Below are 24,099 nucleotides of genomic sequence, written 5' to 3'. Positions count from 1 at the left end.
GTTAAAACTCAATTCACAGGTGAGGGAATGATGAAGTAAGCAGACACTTCCAGCTCCTTCCAAGTCAAACGAGGTAGTCTCGCTACTTTGCTTTACATGAATTCCAAGAACACCAGACACATCTGTAGGTACAAAACCACAAAACTAAATAGAAGACTGTGGGTTTTTTATTTTAATTAATCACCCTTTTTGAGTCAGTAATTTAGCCCTGCTTAGGCAACCACTATGGTCCATAGGAATAAAGACCAAAATAGAAAGCACTCCTCACTTCATTCATTGACATTTATTCTTTATCTCTATCCAAAGTGTACTCAGGGAGGCTCACGGTTAATCACTGTTGTACACGGTTAAAATAGAGGAAAAAGAAGATTTCAGAAAGGAAAAGAGGGTATTGGGAGTCAGGGGTAATACAGTTATTAGAAGTAAGTTTTACATGTGACTCTGAGCTTCCAGAAAGACAAAACAAAAAGAGAAACATAATGAATGTTTCTCTTCTGTTGTACTCCTTTGTTAAGAAGTACACAGCACAGGCTAAGTGCAGTGACTCATACCTGTAATCCCAGCACTTAGGGAGACCAAGGCTGGCAGATCACTCTGAGTTCAGGAGTTCGAGACCAGCCTCAACAACATGGCGAAATCCCGTTTCTCAACACACACACACACACACACACACACACACACACACACACACACACACACAGTAGCTGGGTATGGTAGCTCATGCCTGTAGTCCCAGCTACTCGGGGGGCTGAGGCTGAAGAATCACTTGGGCCTGAGAAGTGGAGGTTGCGGCGAGTCCAGATTGCGCCACTGCACTCCAGTCTGGGCGACAGAGTGAGACCTTTTTTTTTTAAAAAAAGAGGCTGGGCACAGAGGTTCACACCTGTAATCTCAGCACTTTGGGAGGCCGAGGCGGGCAGATCACTAGGTCAGGAGATCGAGACCATCTTGGCTAACACGGTGAAACCCCAAGTCTACTAAAAATACAAAAAATTAGCCAGGCGTTGTGGTGCGTGCCTGTAGTCCCAGCTACTTGGGAGGCTGAGGCAGGAGAATGGCGTGAACCTGGAGGCAGAGCTGAGATTGCGCCACTGCACTCCAGCCTGGGCGACAGAGCAAGACTCCATCTCAAAAAAAAGAAAAAGAAAAGAAAACAGAAAAAAAGAAATAAATACACAGCACAGAGGTCTAGGATGAATTGACTGTGGGAATGCTTGAATGCAAGTCCCTTTCTTGTCCTTTTATGATTGCTGAAGATGGCACAAATTTCATGCATTTCTTCCTAATTCAGTCACACGATTCCCTAGCTCCTGATTCCAAAATTCCACAAAATGCTTTGCCAATAGCCAAATTTATCCATCTGCCTGATTCATTACACAGTAAGTGGAGACTCTGGAACGGGCTCTGGGTGCCTTCATTTCCTCCCCAGTCTAGGTTCTCAGTTTTCTTAGGTCAATGCAGGGTACCCCCAAAATAGGGGAGACCCAGAGGGATTATGTTCCCCTTGCCTTCCAGCAGAAACAATGTGAAAGAGGCAAGAAAAGCATATTCAGATCCCTGCTCTAAATATAGACCCCACAACTCCTTACACTTACATCAGTTACCTAAAGCCATAGATTAAAGCAGATAATGAAATCATGGGACCACCCTGGCTCTCTCCAAGATGATGGAACAGAGATGGAATTTGATGGTAGTGTAAACGCAGTGTGGCTGGTATCTCCCCTCCCAGGAATCTCACTTCTCTCAGAGTGATACCTTCTAGCCACCCTGAAGTTCAGGCCTGATTCATTCCATGGCACAGATTTAAGACATAATTATCATGACAGGCCAGGGGGAGAAAATGTGATTGAGATATTGGTTAGGTGGATAGCAGCTCCTGGTACACCCACTTAGTTAAAAAGTATATGACCCATGTCAATTTCCCACATCACTCTGCAGTTATATCTCCAGCCTGTGCAAAAAAATAAAAAATAAAAATAAAATTGGGCTAAAAATCACCAACAGTAGCAGAAAACAAGCAAGTAAACCAAGATTCAGGCACTTTGGTTATAGATACCACATGTTCATATACACATGCATTGACAGTAGGGACACTTCCAGGGCTTGGAAATCCTGATTTCTCAAGCCAATCAAGTTTTATGCTATAAGGAGGAAGAAGAACTAGACCTGAGAGTAGGGGTCCGTAAACTCTCTGACATCGTGCACAGTAGTTTTTACATGGACATATAAGTTTTCACTCACGAGTGGCCCATAGTTTTCCCCTAAATCTCAAAGGGATCAAGGACCCCAAAAGAAGTTAAGAGCCACAGTCCTAGAGCATTGCAGCTGAGAAAGGCCTTTGTGGGAAGTAGTTCAACCTCCCATTCTACAAATGAGGAAACTGAGGCCCAGAGAGGTATAACAGGTATCTCAAGATCACATACTTCGTTAGTAGCAGAGCTGAGCCTAGAACCCCTCTCTGTATCTCTCAGTGCTGTCAAGAAAGGTTTTTGAAGAAAGAAAAGTACTGGCATGCTCTTTAAAGCAATGGACCCCAATTCCTTATGGAAAAACATTTTCTAGAACCCTGCTATACAATATAAATATCACACATGTATATAAATATAACAATATAAATATAACACATAACAATATGTAATTAAAAAATTTCTAATAGTCACATAACAAAATAAAAAGAAACAGATGAAGTTAATTTTAATAATATATTTTAGTAAACCCAATAGATCCAAAATATTACCATTTCAACATGTAACCAATGTAAAAATTATTGAGATGTTTGCATCCTTTTTTCCATGCTAAAGTATTCTCAATCCAGGGTGTATTTTACTCCACACCTGATTTGGATAAACCCCATTTTAGGTATGGGTGTCTGGTAGCCGCCATACTGGGCAGCCCATGTACAGACTACGTTTCCAGCCTCAGCAAGTAAATGCTTTATGTCCCTTGTTTGATTCCACAATTCTTTCCAGGAGCCGGGTGGTATCTCCGGTGATAGATGTGATTGACTGGAAGACTTTCCAGTATTACCCCTCGAAGGACCTGCAGCGTGGGGTGTTGGACTGGAAGCTGGATTTCCATTGGGAACCTTTGCCGGAGCATGTGAGGAAGGCCCTCCAGTCCCCAATAAGCCCCATCAGGTGAGGCCCCATTTCACACCTGCTTTGCCGTTGCCTCCTCAAGATGGACTCTGCAGCCTGCCTGCCTGGGGTCTAATCCTGCCTCCACAGTTTCCTAGTAAATTACTTAACATATGCCGCAGTTTCCTTATCAGTAAATTGAGAGCAATTATAGTATTTATTTATAGGGTTGTTGTGAAGATTGAATGAGCTAATATGTGAAAAGCACTTAGAGAGTGCCAGGCACCCAGATGTAGGTGTTACCATCATTATATTGTTGTATTCATAAAGTTCTGCCAGGCTCTTCCAGATAGCATCAGTTAATGCCCCAGTGTGACAACCTGAGATGGAATCTTGGCCCAGCTCTCTCATCAGGTACAGTGTGGATTCCTCAGGTCCCGTCTTAGCAAACAGGAAGAATTCAAGCAGGTCAATGCTAAGAACCATAGGTCTCAAATATATCCTATTGTATGGGTGACTTCTCACATGTTTGGTTTTTGGATGGCTCTTCTATTTAAGTAGACACACTAGATATCTTATGCATAACAAACCACCTCAAACTTGGTGTAGAACATAGCCATTTTATTATTAAGCTCATGAATTCTGTGGGTCAGGAATTCTGAAAGGACACAGTGGAATTGGTTGTCTGCCTCCATGGTTTCTGGGGTACATAAGGATTTTAAAAGTTTCCCAACACTATAAAGCCAATGAGAGGTGAATCCAGAATTTAAACCCAGACAGCCAAGCCCTTGAGAACACCGGCTTCACTGCTATGCTATATTTTAAATACAAGGCCACAGTTCATTATTCACAATTGCAAAATCCAAAAAGCTCTAAAAACCAAGCATTTGTTTAATAATTCATTAGGCAGCAGGCCAGGTGCAGTGACTCATGCCTGTAATCCTAGCACTTTGGGAGGCCGAGGCGGGCGGATCACTTGAGGCCAGAAGTTCGAGACCAACCTGGCCATCATGGTGAAACCCCATGTCTACTAAAAATACAAAAAAAAAAAAAATTAGCTGGGCATGGTGACACACTCCTGTAGTCCCTCCAAGTCAGCTACTTAGGAGGCTGAGGCACAAGAATCACTGGAACCCAGCAGGCGGAGGTTGCAACGAGCTGAGACAGCACTATTGCACTCTAGCCTGGGTGACAGAGCAAGATTCTGTCTAAAAAAAAAACAAAAAACAGAAAACAAAAAACAAAAACAAAAACAAAATCATTAGACAGCAAAAGCTGCCCTGAACTGACACGGGTATCTGCATCGGCCTTATTTATCCCACTTACTGCTTACTGTGAAAATATGTGTATGTTTCACTAAAGAAATGTTAGCATATTTGACTAAAGAGTGCTGGCCCAGACCCCACTACGACTGATGTGTAGTATATAGTGTATGTCCCTTTTGAAAGTCCAAAAAATTCTGCATTAAAAAACACACTGACCCCACAGGTGTCAGAAAAGGAATGCTGAACTTGTAACATCAAAATCCAGTGAGCATTTAAAATGTAGCATGCACAGAGCTACATATTTTACATGGCTTACCTTTTTCATCCCCTCGAAACCCAATTACGAAACTCTATTTTATCCCCAATTAGAGGTGAGGAAGCTGAGCTCAAAGACACATAGCCCACCTAAGATCTTACAAATTGGGAGTGGCAGAATTGGAAATTATACTGAATAATCATTACAACATCAGTTTTTAGTATTCTGGTATAATGTAGAATTTTTATAACCTAGCGGCCAGTAGCTTTGCTAATGCATTGCTTTTTCTTTAGTAATTAAGAAAAATCTGAACTCTTAGTCATTTATACTTTGAAAAATTCCCAGAGTGTGGCTGCATTAAAATTTGTTTCTCCTAGATGAAGAGAGCCTTTTTCAGAAACCTTCTGACTATATCTTTCTCTGTTTAAAATCTCTCTGAGGGGTATTACGATCTGAATTCCCTTATTAAAGGTTTCTAGCTTCCTGTGTTTATAAATCATTTCTTTTTCCCCTAGAGCAGTGGGGACTTAGCTGCTTCCAGGGTCCCTGGTGGGTTCATCATAGAATTGGGGAGAGGGTGGATGGTCATTAGGAAAACAAAAGAGGGTGAGAAAGAGAAAGGAGGAATGAGCCTGACCATGTCGCTGTGTCAGGCCTGGTGCTACCTCTCTCAGGGTACCTTATTTTAACCAAGGCCTTCTTTCCAAACATCTTTCCAGAGGGACTCAAGCCAGAGGGCAGGGGAGCCTCAGGTGTGGGCCCTGGGCCCTCTCTAGGAGCGGTACCTGAGAACAGAGTATAAAAGGCCTAAGCAAGAATAGCTCTGTTTTCATCAAATACTGGGATTTCTGACATCGTGGCTCTGCCCCAGTCTTGCAATTAAAAACATTGCATTCTACCTGAGCCCAAAGCCTGTTCTTTCAGTCACTGGAGCTCCCACCTGGGAAACCCCAGCCCCCAGCTTTGCCTGCTATGCTCTGGGTTCTGACCTACAATGTCTTACCCGTCTTCTGTGTCCAGGAGCCCTGTGGTGCCCGGAGAGGTGGTGGCCATGGACAGACATTACTTCCAAAACACTGGAGCGTATGACCCTCTTATGTCGCTGCGGGGTGGTGAAAACCTCGAACTGTCTTTCAAGGTATGTCCTGGACCAAGGGAGGACACAGGTCGGATTTCTGGAGTGGTGTGTATGGTCACATCTTGAAGGCAGGCATTAGAAATGTCACTGGGAAGGAATGAGGCTGTGGGAAAATTATGAAGTCATTCCTGTATTGTGTGTCAACCCTTCCATTTCTCACAGTTTCCCATCTCTCTTGTGCTGTAGCTTGGTTTCACTCTCAGTGCCTTCATGAAATTGACCCTCAAAACCTGCTTCCAGGATGGGCATAGTCTCAGTTATTTTAACTTCTGTGCAGAGATTCCAGAGGCTCTCACACATTCTCTATTCATAGCACTCTTAGCATCTCAGTACTGTTTTCGCAGCACCCATAGTCCAAAGCAAATACCCAAAGTTCTGTGTATTGAGTAGTTTGGTCCAAACACTTTAATACTTGTCATAAAAACTTAGCACCTTTTGGGCACCGCACAACTTCTCAAACCTTGGAGTCACCCTCATTTCCTGTTCCACATTGCTTCCTGGCATGATACTTGCTTTTTCATCAGAGTACCCTCCGAAAACCCAACCCCAGAAAAATATTCGTCATCAAAAGTGCAGAGATCTAATGCTGAAAGTGTGAATTACCTGAAGCTTATATTCTGCGTAAAGTCCAACAGATGTCACCATGTTTCTCTCAGAAATTTAACACCAGACCCTACGAGTTTGCTGTGGCACCCTGGGGTACCTTGGCACACAGTTTGGGAACTCCAGTTTTGGTGTTTCCATTCATATGCTGCTTATCCTAGGACCGCTACTCCTTTAACCTTTATCCCCAAATGTGGAATGAAAGGCTTCCTGCCAAGTGACCTCAAGCCATTTGGGAGTGGGAGAGCAGAGGGAAATTTCTTGAAATAGTAAAGACTATGTCTCAGGAAAGCTTGCTTCTGTCTCTACCACAAACAGCCCCTGGTGCCTTTGTAGCACACTTCACAAGCTTTGAGGTATTCCCGGACCACTGGGGACATCTTTTTCCCTGAGGAAGTGTCCTTTGGGGAGTAGGGGTGCTAATTCACAGGCTACATCTCTCTAAGTGCTGGATCTGCATGTGTTTGAAGGGCCGCATATCCAGGTAGTTGCACGGGGATGGCCCCCTTGTCCCCATTTTGGGACAACTGCCTCTATTCTCTCCACCCTGTCACTCCCATGCCCAGAACTTCCAAATCCGGAAACTCTACTCCACACTGAGGACTATAATCATCTTCACATTGAGCGCTCATGATTTCCTGTGCATTTTGCCAGCCCCTCGTAGATAGGGCTCCTTATTTCCCACCATTCTTAAAGGCGGAATGCCAAGGTATTTATCTTCTCCCTTCGTGGCAGGCCTGGCTCTGCGGTGGTTCCGTTGAAATCCTTCCCTGCTCTCGGGTAGGGCACATCTACCGAAATCAGGATGCCCCCTCCCCCATTGACCAGGAGGCCACCTTGAGGAACAAGGTTCGCATTGCTGAGACCTGGCTGGGGTCATTCAAGGAAACCTTCTACAGGCATAGCCCAGAGGCCTTCTCCTTGAGCAAGGTAAGGAGAGAGCCAGGTGGGGCTTCTGTGTCCAGCACAGGGCCACCAGCAGGAGGTGGGCCAGGGAGGGCTCCTTTCTTTTGCCTGGAGGGGAAAACAGAAGATTCTGGCTCGAGCTTCCCTTGAGCTGCCTTGTCTTAAGTGGCTCCTCTACCTGGTGGGGCTGCCCTTTGTCTCTCCGGCTTCTCCAGGGGACATCACAGCTGGCCTTGGCCTGAAGCTCCCTAACATTTATGGGATGACATCTGTGGGATGGGATCCCTCACCTGGGGCCAGGGGACGGGTTGGCACAGAGAAGCGATGAGCTAGGTCTCCAAGGCCAGGTCTCCTTTCATCCTGAGCAAAGGGCTCAGGGCTGTGAAATTATCCAAGACATGAAACACATACTAAATATAAAAGTAGAGTCCAAAACAAGCCACAGAAAAATAAAAATTTTAAACATTTAACGAAACATCCACAAACAGCGCATTATCAATTGGTCAGCAGCTTTTTAGCTCAGTCCTTCCAGAGTGACCTGTAAATGCAGTTCAGTGTGGGAAGTGGGTTCACAGCTTGCTGTGCTGTAAGTGGGGACTCTGGAGCAGCTCCCACAAGCCCCTCAGCAGCCCACGCTGCTGGGGTGTGAGTTAGATTGAGTTTGCATGCCACAGATGAAGCCTAGCCACTTTAAATGGAAGGACATGCCCGAGTGCAGGGCCAGCCTGACAGGGAAGCCCTGCAGAACAGCCCCAATGACTCCCCTTCCGCCCTGGTCCTCAGGGCTTTGCCTCCTCCCTATTCTAGACCCAGCCGCTTCCCTAAGTGAGAATAGCTTCCAGAGCCTGGAGTGTGTCAGGGCTCCATGAACGTCAAGGATCTTTGTGTCTTTAGCTGGGGAAAGTGTTAACAGTACACAGAATCCCAGGGCTCAACAGTAATTCCTAAGGTAGATCTAGGCAGGCTAGAGTCTCCTCGTGGACCCCGTCAGTTAGCCACACTATTACACAGAGTGGCATTGGCTCCTTTCCGGTACAGGAGAAATGCTACTAACAGCAGCCTCCTTCATTCCTCCAGGAAGGCATTGCGATGGAACGGAAAACTCTCACAAGGACCCAGCTCATTTACTAGCTAGCATCTTTGTTCTTCTTTAGTCTCCTTCTCCATCTCTATCTGTGGGAAGTGGAAGCATGTGTCCAACTCTAGACGCCGATCTAGAAGCTGTGTAGTCTGATGGTTAAGCTCATGGACTCCAAGAACAAGATGGTCTGGGTTTAAGTATTGGTTATATGATCCGAAAGTTACTTAAACACTCAGTGTTTCCGCTTCCTCATTTGTTAAGCTTTCCTTCCATTGTTAGGATGAATAAATATGTTAATAAATCCAAAACATGCTAGACGAGTGCCTGGCACTGAGTAAGCCCTGCTTGTGTGTTTACTATTAATACCATCATTATTGCCATGGCTACTAATGGTCAACAAAGGTCAACCAAGCACCTGCTCTGTGCCAGGCCCTGGGTGGGTCCTACAGGGGACAGAGAACCATACCCAATGCTTATCAGGTTCCTGGTGGGGCAGGAGCTCCTCTGGAAGAGATAATGTTAACAAAGGTGGGAATGATTCATCCTAGACAGGCTCATGACAGACATCTTTTCAGGGGAGGTCACATCTGAAGAATGGCTGAACGGGTTCAACTCAGACATCCAGAGGAGTTGGGGGAAGACTCTGGAGCCCCTGAGGGTCAGGCTAAACAGTTTAGATTTTATTCAATTAGCAATGGGGAGCAAGTGGCCTTCTACAGCGTTCTGTAGAGGTCCATAGAGTTTCTGTGGTTTTTAATCCCTTGGGTTTCTTTTGGCCAAAGCAGCTATTTTTCTCTCTTGGGATGTCAATTTAGTATTAGCTCTTTGCTTTCAGAGGACATTTTCCTAACATTGGCACAGACTGCATTTATAAAGAATTCTTAAAGAAGTGTTAAATATTGCATAATTTTTGATGCGCCAGACTAACTTTCCATCAGACAGGCTCATTAGGACATGGCATGTTGGCTGTGGCCAGCCTAATGCAACAGTATGCAAATTATTTACGGAACTTCAAGCTTCTTCCCACATTGGTTGGTGCAATTAGAAGTACCTGTGAATATATACTTTGTTCTAGACAATTACAGAAATTGGGGACTGACATGACTTTTTAGAGCATGACTGGTCTGCTTTTGGGAAAATCCAGTTTGCTTGTACAGATGGTGATTGCAGGATTTTTTAAGTGCTTGTTTGTATTCACCCAAGTCCTTCATTCTATAAAATAGAAAATCGAGGCCCCATGAGATGGTGAGTTGCTAAATAAAAGTGGGGAGAGAACCAGAAGTAGAACTAGAACTAGTCCAACCTTTTAGTATTTTTTGTCTCTTAGCTCTCTAACATGGAAACAGTAATCCTCAAATGTAGACACCATACTTTTCCAGAAATAGTTGGAGGTCCATAAAGAAGCTATCCTCTGTAGTTCTGTCTGAATTTGGGGGACGGCAGGGATGTATTTGCTATATAGAAGGTGCTCGGCTGGGCGCAGTGGCTCATGCCTGTAATCCCAGCACTTTGGGAGGCCAAGGCTGGCAGATCGTGAGGTCAAGAGATCGTGACCACCATGGTGAAACCCCATCTCTACTAAAATTACAAAAATTAGTTGGGCATGATGGCACGTGCCTATAGTCCCAGGTACTCAGGAGACTGAGGCAGGAGAATTGCTTGAACCCAGAAGGTGGAGGTTGTAGTAAGCCAAGATCACACAACTGCACTCCAGCCTGGCGACAGAGCGAGACTCTGAAAGAAGAAGAAAGAAGAAGAAAGAAGAAAGAAGAAGAAGAAGGCGCTCAACAAATGTTCCACAAACTTACAAGCTCAAAAAGGGCAGGAAGAGTATTCTGCTGACCTTGAAATCTCCAATGCCTAGTTAAATTCCATGCACGTAATAGGTGCTCCATAAACATTTATTGGTGGAATGGATGGATGGCAAAAAGATTTATAAACCTGAGATCAACCTTTGGCTCTTGTTATCAGTGGTGAATCTATATGGGTCTGCAGCAACCTCAATTCTTGCCTTCTCAGAAGAAAGAATTCAACCGAGGGGCATAAGGCAGACTGAGAGACCAAAGCAAGTTTTAAAGCAGGAGTGAAAGTTTATTAAAAAGTTTTCCAGGAGCTCAAGATCAGCCTGGGCAACATGGTGAAACCTTGTGTCTACAAAAATCTACAAAAATTAGCTGGGCGTGGTGGTGTACACCTGTAGTACCAGCTACTTGGGAGGCTGAGGTGGAAGGATGGCCTGAGCTAGGGAGGTGGAGTTTGCAGTGAGCTGATATCGCCCCATTGCACTTTAGCCTGGGAGCCAGAGCAAGACCCTGTCTCGGGAAAAAAAAAAAAAAGGAAAAGTTTAGGGCAGGAACGAAAGGAAGTAAAGTACATTTGGAACAGGGCCAAGTGGGCGACTTCATAGATCAAGTGTGCGGTTTGATCTTTGACTTGGGGTCTTGTACACTGGCATGCTTCTGGGGGCTTGTGTCCCTTCTTCCCTGATTCTTCCCCTGGAGGGCTGTCCACATGTGCAGTGGCCTGTTAGCACTTGGGAGGGGAGCATGCGCAGCGTGTTTACTGAAATTGTTCGCATACGCCCTTGGGGCGTTACCACTTGCACATTCCCGGAGGAAGGTCATATACCAGTGAAACGCCACCATTTTACCTCTTAGTGCACATGCTTGAGCCCACTTGCCCAACTCCTGAGATCGTATCGGGAAGCTGATCACCAAGTTGAGGTTTCTCTGTGGAGAGACTGCCGTTCTCTGGTGCCAGCTGCAACTAATTATTGGTTTAGAAAGACAGTTAACAGCTGCCTGACCAACACCTGGTGGCGGCCTGACATCCCTGGAGGTTGGGGGCTTGGGGACAATCCTCCTCTGCCCTGCTTATGTCTGACTAGCTACCTGATATACCACTCTGACCTGTTAGAAGCTATTGACCCTGGGAAAGTCATTTAACCTGTAAGAACTCACTAACTGTTGTGAGTACACTATCAAATGAAATGTGAAAGAGTGCTTTGGAGAATAAATGCTAGGCTTACTTTCATCAAGTCTATAGGTGAGGTACCTTTTTCTTCTTATATCCATTTGGGTGTCCATTCTCTGAATCACAGATGTCCATTTTGTTCATTTGATGACTTCTGCAAGGAGAATGGCATCCTTACTGGTCAGTGAGAAGACCTTTAGCAGAGGGCTCCTTTTATTTCTCTCTCTTTTGAACATTTCCATGAATTCATGCTTTGGAAATGTCCTATCACTTACTTTGATTTCAAAGTTTCAGTGACATTCCTGCCTCCCTGAAGGTATTTGATACCATGCATTTACTTTAAATTTAAATAACCAAAAGTTAATTTTGCCCTAAAGGTTTCTATTTCTCCATCCACCCCAAAATCCCCACAAGGATTTTGAGATACAGAAATCCTGGGCACCCGAAAGACAAGGCCAGACTTTTGCTGCTCGGGGCGTGGACATTTCCTTGTTTTCTCTTCTGTTAGACATAATTCTACAGAAGGGAAAGTTCGTTGTCAGCCTGCCCCTCATTCAAGGTCAAAGATTGGGTAGATTTATCAGTTTATGTCTTTATCAAGAAAAGTAAAGGTGATAGAACTCACATGAAGAAATGTTTCTGTTTTGGTAGCAAAGTCCAACTCTGGGAAAGATGTAGGGAGGTTTCAAATAAACACAAAGAATGCCAAGAAGCCATCAAGAAACTTATGCTAATTCACTGAGAGGAAAAAGTAATGGATCCCCTTGGTTTCATGGTGGGTAAATACACCGAGCAAACAAGAAATTCCTGACTTAGAGAAGTTTTTCTCAAACTTTGTGTGAAAAAGACTCACCAGGAGAAATGGTTAAAATGCAGATTCCAGGGCCTCCACCCCAAACAACTGTATCGTCTCTGGGGCAGGGCCCAGGAATCTACATTTTTAACAAGCTCCGTGGGCATTCCTCAGGCAGATGCTCAGGGAATCACACTTTGAGAAGTGTCTAGAGAGAATTTCAGTACAACAGACTTACCACATTCCCAGCTGAGGTCTAAAAGAGAGAGAAAACAAAACCAAACCAAGCGCACTTCACACAGCCTGGTTGACCATGTCTTACTGTCAGATTAGAGGCCATCAAATGGGAACTCTGACATGGCCAGCTTGCTTCCTCTCCCCATGCCAGGAAAGGGTTCTCTCTTTTTTTGTCTGTGGTCATTCCAACCCATCCTTGTCACCTCTCTCTTCCCTAAAAGTATCCATGATTTGGTACTAAACTTTTGGGTACAGTTCTTTGTATCATTAATATAGCCAAAAACATTAATTTGTACTAGTGTTAAGGATTTGCCTTGATCTCCATCCTAGGACAATTGTATCATAAAGGAGAATCTCAAACAGAGGGGATAGTGTAGCCCAACGGAGTGATTCATTAATGGTACCCAGAGGTGAAGAAAGATACACTTGCCTTGCCCCAACCCCTAGCCCATGATTTCCCAGCTAACTTCATCTCAGTTGCCTATGGGTCAGTTCCTGACTCCAAGAGGCCCATTGTGGTTTCTCCTTATACCAACCTAGGTGCAAAGTTCCCAATTTTGCCAATTTCTGCAGAAAAATCATTAAAGCACAGATATCATAGTCTCTCTCTCTTTTTTTTTTTTTTTTTTTTTTGAGAAGGAGTCTTGCTCTGTTGCCCAGACTGGAGTGCAGTGGCACGATCTTGGCTCACTGTAGCCTCTGCCTCCTGGATTCAAGTGATTTCTCCTGTCTTAGCCTCCCGAGTAGCTGGGATTACAGGCATGTGCCACCACACCTGGCTAATTTTTTTGTATTTTTAGTAGAGATAGGGTTTCACCATGTTGGTCAGGCTGGTCTTGAACTGCTGACCTCCAGTGATCCACCAGCCTCGGCCTCCCAAAATGCTGGAGGAGTGAGCCACCACTCCTGGCTTATCATAGTCTTTATAGACTGGAGATTTGAGGGAGTGTGGGAAGGGGCTGATATCACTTACAGTCTTGCTGGTTCCACAGCTCTCTGTAGGGAAGATCTGTGCTATTCTGTCCCTTCCAGACCTTCTTCTCCCAACACATGACCCTCCCCACTGCAGCCCTGGAGAACTGTGGTCTTGGCCCCTTCCTTCTGTCCTGATCCTTCAGCTTCTTCCCAGCCACTCCATCCCCAACCATGTGAATTCTGGGCAAGACAAGCTTTCATCATCCTGCTTGTGTCTTTCTCCTCCCCAGGCTGAGAAGCCAGACTGTATGGAACGCTTGCAGCTGCAAAGGAGACTGAGTTGTCGGACATTCCACTGGTTTCTGGCTAATGTCTACCCTGAGCTGTACCCATCTGAACCCAGGCCCAGGTTCTCTGGAAAGGCAAGGCGTGACCCAGGGAAGATGGGGAGGGAGAGGGAAGCTTCCCAAGACAACAACTAGATGTTCAGCTGTTCCATGTCCCTGGTCAACCATTCATAGTTTAGCAGGGCCTCAGAGGCCTTGGGTCCATCCTGTGCCTCCATGCCAGTCTGAAGAACGTGGCTGGGTTTTGCTCCATTACCCACCCCAAAGCACCTCCTTCAAGAGGCCTGTCCCTTCGGGTCAGTGGCTTCAGCTTGACCACACCCATTGTTGTGGCCTGAACAATGTACCTTGGGCTACACTCCAGAGAATACAGCAAAGGAATGGTGCCTGACCAAGGATGCCTGACCGAGGGTGGAATTCGGAATTCACTCCTGTGTGGAGTGAATCCCACGTGTCCACTTTCAGCTCCACAACACTGGACTTGGGCTCTGTGCAGACTGCCAAGCAGAAGGGAACCTCCTGGACTGTCCCATGGTGTTGGCTCCTTGCAGTGACAGCCGGCAGCAACAGGTGGGTAGTCAGACTTCTCAGGATGAATCATAGCGGCAGCAACAGGTGAGCAGTCAGACTTCTCAGGATGAATCATAGCCCAAGAAGACTTGAAAGTGGGTGACATTTTTCTGGGATGCCCCCTACTTTCCTTTGAGATATCTTCTTTCTGTGGTCCCATGTCCCTGGACTGCCATGGTCCCTCACTATAATGACCCATCACAGCTCTCCTCACCTCACCTCCATCTGTAAGCACAGACATAGGCCATTGTCAGAAAATAAAAGCATCTTAGTTAAAGGGAAATGGAGAGGCTGTTTGGCCAAACTTTTCATTTGACAGATGAGAAAACTGAGGCTTAGGGTCACTAGCCCAGGGATTGCAAACTCAGAAGCCTTCAAGGTTCAGGCAGGGTTCAATTGTCCGAGGACTAAAGAAGGTAATCATATCAAGATAAGGTTCTAGAGGCAATAGGGTCATTCCAGCCTCTAGCACCATTTGGTCATCAGGAAGGTCTCCTTATATCTTAGGAGTAATACTTCTCTTCAAAATTTTCATCATGGAGTAACTGCCCAAAGTGGTAGAAATCCTCCACCGACACTAGCTGTGGGCTGGTAGGTCCACTTCTTTTCACAACTGGATGACAACCTAGAAAGCCTAGCTTGTCCCCAAGTCTCTCTCTTTTCAGGCTGTGATAGGGACTTTTAAGTTATCACATCCCAAAGGCCCCTAATAAAAACAAACATCAAAGTATAATTTCCTGGAGATATTCACTGGATGAGAATCAAAGATCCTGGGGGCAAAAGACAGCATCTCTCTGAGGGTCTGTGGTCCAGCCCTGCACGGAAGGCTGGCTGAGGCTGGGCTTGGCAGTGTAGGCCCCGGGTTTCTGGGGGCAGGCTGTGGGCCTATAGAACATGTGGGAGGGAGATGCTCAGAATCCATCCGGCCTCCTTTGGCTCTGCCCTTTACCAATCTCCTAGGACATACTGATAGGCATTCACACCTGACACAAGGGATACAGACATAAACATCAAGTGCTGAGTGAGGAAGCCACGTGGTAGGGTGAAATTTGTTCTAGCTTTGCAGTCAGGCATAGCTTGGTTTGAATCTGAGTTCCCTCATTTTCTAGCTGTGTGATCCTGGCAGGCTTCTTTAAATCTTGGTTTTCTCACCTGCAGTTAAGAATAATGCATCCTCTACAGAGATTATTTTGGGTTTGAAAAAGAAGAATAAAAAAAAATAAAGAAACAAAAGAATAATACAGCCTCCTTCATGCAAAAGGAATATTAGCTCTTTCTTGTTCTTTTTTTTTTTAATAGTAAGGACTTTAGGATCCTGCAATATTGTAAACTAGATAAGATGAAAGCCCTTCCCTATAAACACCTAGATAAGCTATGCTGGATAAAAAAATATGAAACACCCTTTTTCATGAATAAATGAGTTTGCAAGAAAGAAAAGGAAACCTCCAGGGGTCAAAAAACAAGAGGCAACTGAAAGTAGAGGAATTGGACATGGGCAAAGCTGCCCTACCAAGTGTGAGGGGATGGTTACTGCCAGCCTCAGGAATCTACAGCTGTTGGCTCCATGCAAGGGAAAAGTGATGAGAGCCCGCCTTAGCCCATGAGAGATGAGAAGTCAGAAATGAAACTCCCATAGCAAGCCAGCTTTGACCTTCAAAGGGTAACCTGTCCTTGAAAAGTTTGACTAGAAATATCTACCCCCTGCCACAGGAAAATGGCAAGAAGCTTGCCCCTACAGGGGCTTTGAGTAGGAAACAAATTACTCTCCCCTGAGAATTTTTAACCACAAGCTCGGATCTAATATGGGCTTAGGTTCACATGTGTACTAATTGTGTAGTTTGGGAATCATCAAGCAGGACAGACTATCTAATTGCAGGGCCCAGTGCAAGATGACAATGTAGTCTTTAATTTGACAATTATTAAGAATTTTAAGACAGTGACAGCAGAGCATTAAATCAAATTTATTAAACCAAGAGTATGAAACCCATCTAAGCATGAGGCCCCATGTGACTGCACAGGTCACATGCCCGTGAAGCTGATCCTGTCTGTAAGCCATAAAATTAATGTAAAAATAAGTTCAGGCTGCATCTGACAGAAACGAACAGAAAATCGTCTTTCCAGGACGTGCCTTCCAATTAATGTTCACAAGATCCTCACAGTTAAAGCCCCTCTCAAAGTTGTACACAATCCAATACTACAAAACACTGGAGGAGACAATAACCATGAGTGAGAGCCAGCAGATACAACAAACTGCAGGAAAATTAGTTTCAGGAGCAGGTCAGGGTTCTCCAGAAAGACATCAACCTGGGCTTCAGAGAGGTTCCTCATCTGTGCTTTCAACAGTATACTAACCAAACACACAGCACTTTTTATGGCCTCACCTATGGTATAGTAAATAAAGTAACAGAGAAACATGCCAGAATGTGTAAATATGAATGTGAGAGCAGCTGGAATATGGGGACTTCAGAGGCTACGACTAGTCTAGCAGCATGTTTTTGGACTTGACCATGAGATGTGATCTTGCTGACCCCGATAGAATCTGAAGATTGCCCCTAGACCTCAGCTGTATAGTGGGTTCTTCTTACCTCCTCTACAGCTTTGGAGAGGATCTCTTTCTAGTTGCGCTAACAACCATTGCTTCTGTCACAGTACCTGCAGCACACCAGCAGGAAGGAGATTCACTTTGGCAGGCCACAGCACCTGTGCTTCGCTGTCAGGCAGGAGCAGGTGATTCTTCAGAACTGCACAGAGGAAGGCCTGGCCATCCACCAGCAGCGCTGGGACTTCCAGGAGGTGAGTGATCTGTTCAGAAAGAGCCTGGTAGTGCTGCTGGTCAGAAGGAACTGCTGGTTGGCACTGCATCCTGGGCTGTTCCAAGAGGTCAGGTATTATGGACCTTTGCCTCTGCTTTTGAACTTAGTGGCTGGGCAGTGAGGCCTCAGCGGGAGGAAAAGGCAACCCAGCAGCAAAGTTGGGCCACTGGCATCTTCATGTGTAATGATTTGCCAGGTCTCTGTGTAGCTCTCATGCTGGTCATTGCAGAGAGAGGGATCCGCCTCTTTTTGAAGTGTATTGGCTCAGTTCACAAGTAGGATGGTGAGGCATGTTACAAGGAGCGTTCAGCCACCTTGGTGGTGTGGTTTTAGGAGCAATTCGAAGTCCCTCCACCCACTAAGAAACTTTAGATATAGATGTAGATGTAAATATATAGCTATATAGATAACACTTTCTTCCTTTTAATGCAAATTCCACTGTAAGTATTTCATCATTTTTGTAAAATTTTGACCCCTATTATCCCGGGGGAAAGAAACTATAGATCCTTTCCAGAAGTTAGGGAGGAAATAGGAGGAATGTCAGTACTTAGGGAGAGTGGGCAGGTCCCATATACAGAATCGGGATCGGAAGATGACAATATCAAGACTGTGTCCATATACAGCTTTTTCTCCACTTCCATTTCTTCCTGAAATGAGTTGGGGTATTAACATACAAACAAATAAATACACATCTTTTAAAAATTTCTTTTCTTCAACTTCTGCTGGGGAATAAAAAGGATAAAATGACTAAGCAGAATCCTGAGCATTGGTACTCTTAAAGCAGGCTGTGAAAGAAGAAAATCGTATGATCGAAAACTTAAGCTAAATTCACAAGAAGTACTTGAGAACAAAGCAGTTGGGGCTTTGGTGACCAACTGAAGGCAGGACTCAATGGGCCCACACATACTCAAAGTCTTTTTTTTTTTTTTTTTTTGAGACAGAGTCTCACTCTGTTACCCAGGCTGGAGTGCAGTGGTGCACTCCTGGCTCACTGCAGCCTCTGCCTCCCAGGTTCAAGCGATTCTTGTGCCTCAGCCTCCTGAATAGCTAGGATTGCAGGTGTGAGCCACTGCGCCTGGCTACTTTTTATATTTTTAGTAGAGACAGGGTTTTGCCATGTTGTCCAGGTTGGTCTCGAACTCCTGACCTCAGGTGATCTGCCCACCTCGGCCTCACAAAGTGCTGGGATTACAGGTGTGAGCCACTGTGCCTGGCCTCAAAGAAGTTTTATAAGGCAAGTTAAGGTCCTTTCTAAATGATCATAAAGGATTTTTCTAAGCAAGTCCTATGAATAAGATACACTTTAGAAACAGCATTTAAAAATAACAGGTAAAAGATTAGGGAGTAAGATACACCCAGCATATTTCAGACATTAATAAATAATACTTTTAAAAGTCACTATCATTCAGCCAGCAAAAGGAATGAGGTACTATTCATGCTGGCACTGCTTACAATAGCCAAGAAGTGAAAGCAACCCAGGTGTCCATCATAGATGAAGAGATAACAAAATGTGGCATACACATATTATTCAGCCTTAAAAAGGAAGAAAATCCCATCACCTGCTACAACATGGGCATATCTTGAGGACATTATGCTGGTGAAATAAACCCGTCACAAAAGAACAAAAACTACGATTCCATTTACATAAGATATCTAAAGTGGTCAAATTAATAGAAACAGAAAGTAAAATAGTGGTTACCAGGGGCAGGTAGAGGAGGAGAAAAAGGGAATTTGTTTATTAATGAATGGTTATAGAGTTCCAGTTTTACAAGATGAAAAAGTTCTGGATATCTGTTTCACAACAATGTGAATATATTTAACACTACTGTATTAGGCCATTCTTTTTTTTCTTTTTAAGATGGAGTTTCGCTCTTGTTGCCCAGACTAGAGTGCAATGGCAGGATCTCAGCTCACTGCAACCTCCGCCTCCCAGGTTCAAGCGATTCTCCTGCCTTACCCTCCCGAGTAGCTGCAATTAGAGGTGCCTGCCACTACACCCAGCTAATTTTGTATTTTTAGTAGAGACAGGGTTTCACCATATTGGCCAGGCTGGTCTCGAACTCCCGACATCGGGTGATCTGCCCACCTCGGCCTCCCAGAGTGCTGGGATTACAAGTGTGAGCCACTGCACCAGGCCTATCAGGCCATTCTTGCATTGCTATAAAGAAATACTAGAGACTGGGTAATTTATAAGAAAAGAGGTTTAATTGGCTCATGGTTCTGCAGGCTGTATAGGAAGCATAGTGGCATCTGCTTCTGGGGAGGCCTCAGAGAGCTTTTACTCATGGCAGAAGATATGAAGTGGGAGCAGGCATATCACATGGTGAAAGCAGGAACAAGAGAAAGAGAGTGGAGAAGGTGGTGCCACACACTTTTAAATGACCAGATCCTCAAGAACTGACTATCATGAAGACAGCACCAAGCCATGAGGGATCTGTCCCCATGATCCAAACATCTCCCACCAAGCCCCACCTCCAGCGCTGGGAATTACAATTCAACATGAGAGTTAGGTGGGGACCAACATCCAAACTACATCAACTACTAAACTTTACACTTAAAAATGCCTCAGATGGTAAAAGTTTTGCTATGTGTTTTTATCACAATTTTTTTTAAAAAAAAGGTGCTTCGCTGTCAGGCAGGAGCAGGTGATTCTTCAGAACTGCACAGAGGAAGGCCTGGCCATCCACCAGCAGCGCTGGGACTTCCAGGAGGTGAGTGATCTGTTCAGAAAGAGCCTGGTAGTGCTGCTGGTCAGAAGGAACTGCTGGTTGGCACTGCATCCTGGGCTGTTCCAAGAGGTCAGGTATTATGGACCTTTGCCTCTGCTTTTGAACTTAGTGGCTGGGCAGTGAGGCCTCAGCGGGAGGAAAAGGCAACCCAGCAGCAAAGTTGGGCCACTGGCATCTTCATGTGTAATGATTTGCCAGGTCTCTGTGTAGCTCTCATGCTGGTCATTGCAGAGAGAGGGATCCGCCTCTTTTTGAAGTGTATTGGCTCAGTTCACAAGTAGGATGGTGAGGCATGTTACAAGGAGCGTTCAGCCACCTTGGTGGTGTGGTTTTAGGAGCAATTCGAAGTCCCTCCACCCACTAAGAAACTTTAGATATAGATGTAGATGTAAATATATAGCTATATAGATAACACTTTCTTCCTTTTAATGCAAATTCCACTGTAAGTATTTCATCATTTTTGTAAAATTTTGACCCCTATTATCCCGGGGGAAAGAAACTATAGATCCTTTCCAGAAGTTAGGGAGGAAATAGGAGGAATGTCAGTACTTAGGGAGAGTGGGCAGGTCCCATATACAGAATCGGGATCGGAAGATGACAATATCAAGACTGTGTCCATATACAGCTTTTTCTCCACTTCCATTTCTTCCTGAAATGAGTTGGGGTATTAACATACAAACAAATAAATACACATCTTTTAAAAATTTCTTTTCTTCAACTTCTGCTGGGGAATAAAAAGGATAAAATGACTAAGCAGAATCCTGAGCATTGGTACTCTTAAAGCAGGCTGTGAAAGAAGAAAATCGTATGATCGAAAACTTAAGCTAAATTCACAAGAAGTACTTGAGAACAAAGCAGTTGGGGCTTTGGTGACCAACTGAAGGCAGGACTCAATGGGCCCACACATACTCAAAGTCTTTTTTTTTTTTTTTTTTTGAGACAGAGTCTCACTCTGTTACCCAGGCTGGAGTGCAGTGGTGCACTCCTGGCTCACTGCAGCCTCTGCCTCCCAGGTTCAAGCGATTCTTGTGCCTCAGCCTCCTGAATAGCTAGGATTGCAGGTGTGAGCCACTGCGCCTGGCTACTTTTTATATTTTTAGTAGAGACAGGGTTTTGCCATGTTGTCCAGGTTGGTCTCGAACTCCTGACCTCAGGTGATCTGCCCACCTCGGCCTCACAAAGTGCTGGGATTACAGGTGTGAGCCACTGTGCCTGGCCTCAAAGAAGTTTTATAAGGCAAGTTAAGGTCCTTTCTAAATGATCATAAAGGATTTTTCTAAGCAAGTCCTATGAATAAGATACACTTTAGAAACAGCATTTAAAAATAACAGGTAAAAGATTAGGGAGTAAGATACACCCAGCATATTTCAGACATTAATAAATAATACTTTTAAAAGTCACTATCATTCAGCCAGCAAAAGGAATGAGGTACTATTCATGCTGGCACTGCTTACAATAGCCAAGAAGTGAAAGCAACCCAGGTGTCCATCATAGATGAAGAGATAACAAAATGTGGCATACACATATTATTCAGCCTTAAAAAGGAAGAAAATCCCATCACCTGCTACAACATGGGCATATCTTGAGGACATTATGCTGGTGAAATAAACCCGTCACAAAAGAACAAAAACTACGATTCCATTTACATAAGATATCTAAAGTGGTCAAATTAATAGAAACAGAAAGTAAAATAGTGGTTACCAGGGGCAGGTAGAGGAGGAGAAAAAGGGAATTTGTTTATTAATGAATGGTTATAGAGTTCCAGTTTTACAAGATGAAAAAGTTCTGGATATCTGTTTCACAACAATGTGAATATATTTAACACTACTGTATTAGGCCATTCTTTTTTTTCTTTTTAAGATGGAGTTTCGCTCTTGTTGCCCAGACTAGAGTGCAATGGCAGGATCTCAGCTCACTGCAACCTCCGCCTCCCAGGTTCAAGCGATTCTCCTGCCTTACCCTCCCGAGTAGCTGCAATTAGAGGTGCCTGCCACTACACCCAGCTAATTTTGTATTTTTAGTAGAGACAGGGTTTCACCATATTGGCCAGGCTGGTCTCGAACTCCCGACATCGGGTGATCTGCCCACCTCGGCCTCCCAGAGTGCTGGGATTACAAGTGTGAGCCACTGCACCAGGCCTATCAGGCCATTCTTGCATTGCTATAAAGAAATACTAGAGACTGGGTAATTTATAAGAAAAGAGGTTTAATTGGCTCATGGTTCTGCAGGCTGTATAGGAAGCATAGTGGCATCTGCTTCTGGGGAGGCCTCAGAGAGCTTTTACTCATGGCAGAAGATATGAAGTGGGAGCAGGCATATCACATGGTGAAAGCAGGAACAAGAGAAAGAGAGTGGAGAAGGTGGTGCCACACACTTTTAAATGACCAGATCCTCAAGAACTGACTATCATGAAGACAGCACCAAGCCATGAGGGATCTGTCCCCATGATCCAAACATCTCCCACCAAGCCCCACCTCCAGCGCTGGGAATTACAATTCAACATGAGAGTTAGGTGGGGACCAACATCCAAACTACATCAACTACTAAACTTTACACTTAAAAATGCCTCAGATGGTAAAAGTTTTGCTATGTGTTTTTATCACAATTTTTTTTAAAAAAAAGGCCAGGTGTAATGGCTCACGCCTGTAATCCCAGCACTCTGGGAGGCCGAGGCAGGCGGATCACGAGGTCAGGAGTTTGAGACCAGCCTGGCCAATACGGTGAAACCCCGTTTGTACTAAAAATACAAAAACTAGCCAGGTGTGGTGGTGCGCACCTGTAGTCCCAGCTACTTGGGAGGATGAGGCCGGAGAATCACTTGAACCCAGGAGGCAGAGGTTGCAGTGAGCCAAGATCGTGCCACTGCACTCTAGCCTGGGTGACAGAGAGAGACTCTGTCTCAAAATCAATAAATAAAATAAAAATAAGAAAAGAAGGAAAAAGTTTTGTGGTACAACATGGATGTACCTTAAAAATATTACACACAGTGCCAAACACTTTGGGAGGCCAAGGTAGGCAGATCACTTGAGGTCAGGAGTTCGAGACCAGCCTGGCCAATATGGTGAAAACCCATCTCTACTAAAACTACAAAAAACTAATCAGACGTGATGGCACATGCCTGTAATCCCAGCTAAATGGGAGGCTGCGGGAGGAGAATCACTTGAACTTGGGAGATGGAGGTTGCAATGAGCCAAGATCATGCCTCTGTACTCTCGCCTGGGCAACAGAGCAAGACTCCATCTTGGAAAAAAAAATTACACAAAGTGAAAGAAGCCAGTTACAAAAGGCCACATTTATATAGTACCATTTATATGAAATGTCCAGAATAGGAAAATCCATAAATATAGAAAGTAGATTAATGATTAGTTGCTGGGAGGAGGGAGGAGTGGGAAGTGAGTGACGCTGATGGGTAGTGGGTTTCTTTTTACAGTGATGAAAATATTCTGGAATTAGATAGGAATGAAGGTTGCACAACTTTGTGAATATACTATAAACCCACCAACTTGTGTACTTTAAAGGGGTAGTATTATGATCTCTATACTAGTCTGTTCTCACACTGCTGTAAAGACATACCTGAGACTGGGTAATTTATGAAGAAAAGAGGCTTAATTGACTCACAGTTCTAAAGGCTGTACAGGAAGCATGCTGAGGAGGCCTCAGGAAACTTACAATCATGGCAGAAGGCGAAGAGGAAGCAAGCCCCGTCCTCACATGGCGGAGCAGGGGAGAGAGAGCGAAGGAGGAGGTGCTACACACTTCCAAACAGCCAGATTGTGTGAGAACTCTATCAACAGAACAGCAAGCGGGAAGTCTGCCCCCGTGATTCAATCATCTCCCACCAGGTCCCTCTTGCAACACTGGGAATTACAATTCAGCATGAGATTTGGGTGGGGACACAGAACCAAACCGTATCAATCTCAAAAATGAATAAATGAAGGATGAATACATAAATAGGCATTTTCAGCATTACTGGTTAAGGTTGTTTAACTTTTCATAAGGAAATTAACTTTTTCTTGAAAAGGAGAAGGTTGGATTCAATATTAAATCTGGTGATTTTGAGCAGGGCATAGCCATGGTCTTCTGAACATGGCTGGTTTAGGCCTTCAGTATATCCTAGAGGTCTTACTACTACGGCCTGGTAACAACAGTGCCCAACTGCAGGGTTAACAGACGGTAAAGTGGATTAAATCGTTTTGAAAGCAGAAATTTACAACTACAGTGATGACAACGAATGTCACAAATACAGCATAAAGACTGAACATACTCTGGGAATTATACTAACCAGAACTTTCTAAGAAATGATGCAATTACACAACCACAATAAAGATAATTGGATTAGTTACCCCTAAGGTTTTGAGTGACATCCAAATTTTAGGGCTACCTAATTTATATTTTA

At 44.5% G+C, this 24,099-nt stretch overlaps 1 protein-coding gene across 1 annotated transcript in view; it reads left to right on the top strand.

Annotated features, from left to right (window-relative positions):
• The window catches only part of GALNT15 (polypeptide N-acetylgalactosaminyltransferase 15), a 51,720-nt gene that overhangs the window by 25,960 nt on the left and 1,661 nt on the right, over positions 1-24,099 (top strand). The window contains exons 4-9 of the mRNA XM_011977940.1: positions 2,970-3,137; positions 5,619-5,736; positions 7,075-7,269; positions 13,535-13,666; positions 14,057-14,161; positions 16,811-16,954. Of these exons, the coding sequence (XP_011833330.1) occupies positions 2,970-3,137; positions 5,619-5,736; positions 7,075-7,269; positions 13,535-13,666; positions 14,057-14,161; positions 16,811-16,954 (862 nt within the window). The remainder of the gene's footprint in view (positions 1-2,969; positions 3,138-5,618; positions 5,737-7,074; positions 7,270-13,534; positions 13,667-14,056; positions 14,162-16,810; positions 16,955-24,099) is intronic.

Source organism: Mandrillus leucophaeus, unplaced genomic scaffold (genome assembly GCF_000951045.1).
Source record: "Mandrillus leucophaeus isolate KB7577 unplaced genomic scaffold, Mleu.le_1.0 Scaffold186, whole genome shotgun sequence".
In the NCBI taxonomy this organism is placed as follows: Eukaryota; Metazoa; Chordata; class Mammalia; order Primates; family Cercopithecidae; genus Mandrillus; species Mandrillus leucophaeus.
The sequence above is the reverse complement of the archived record's forward strand: the minus strand, read 5'-3'. Positions and strand labels throughout refer to the sequence as shown.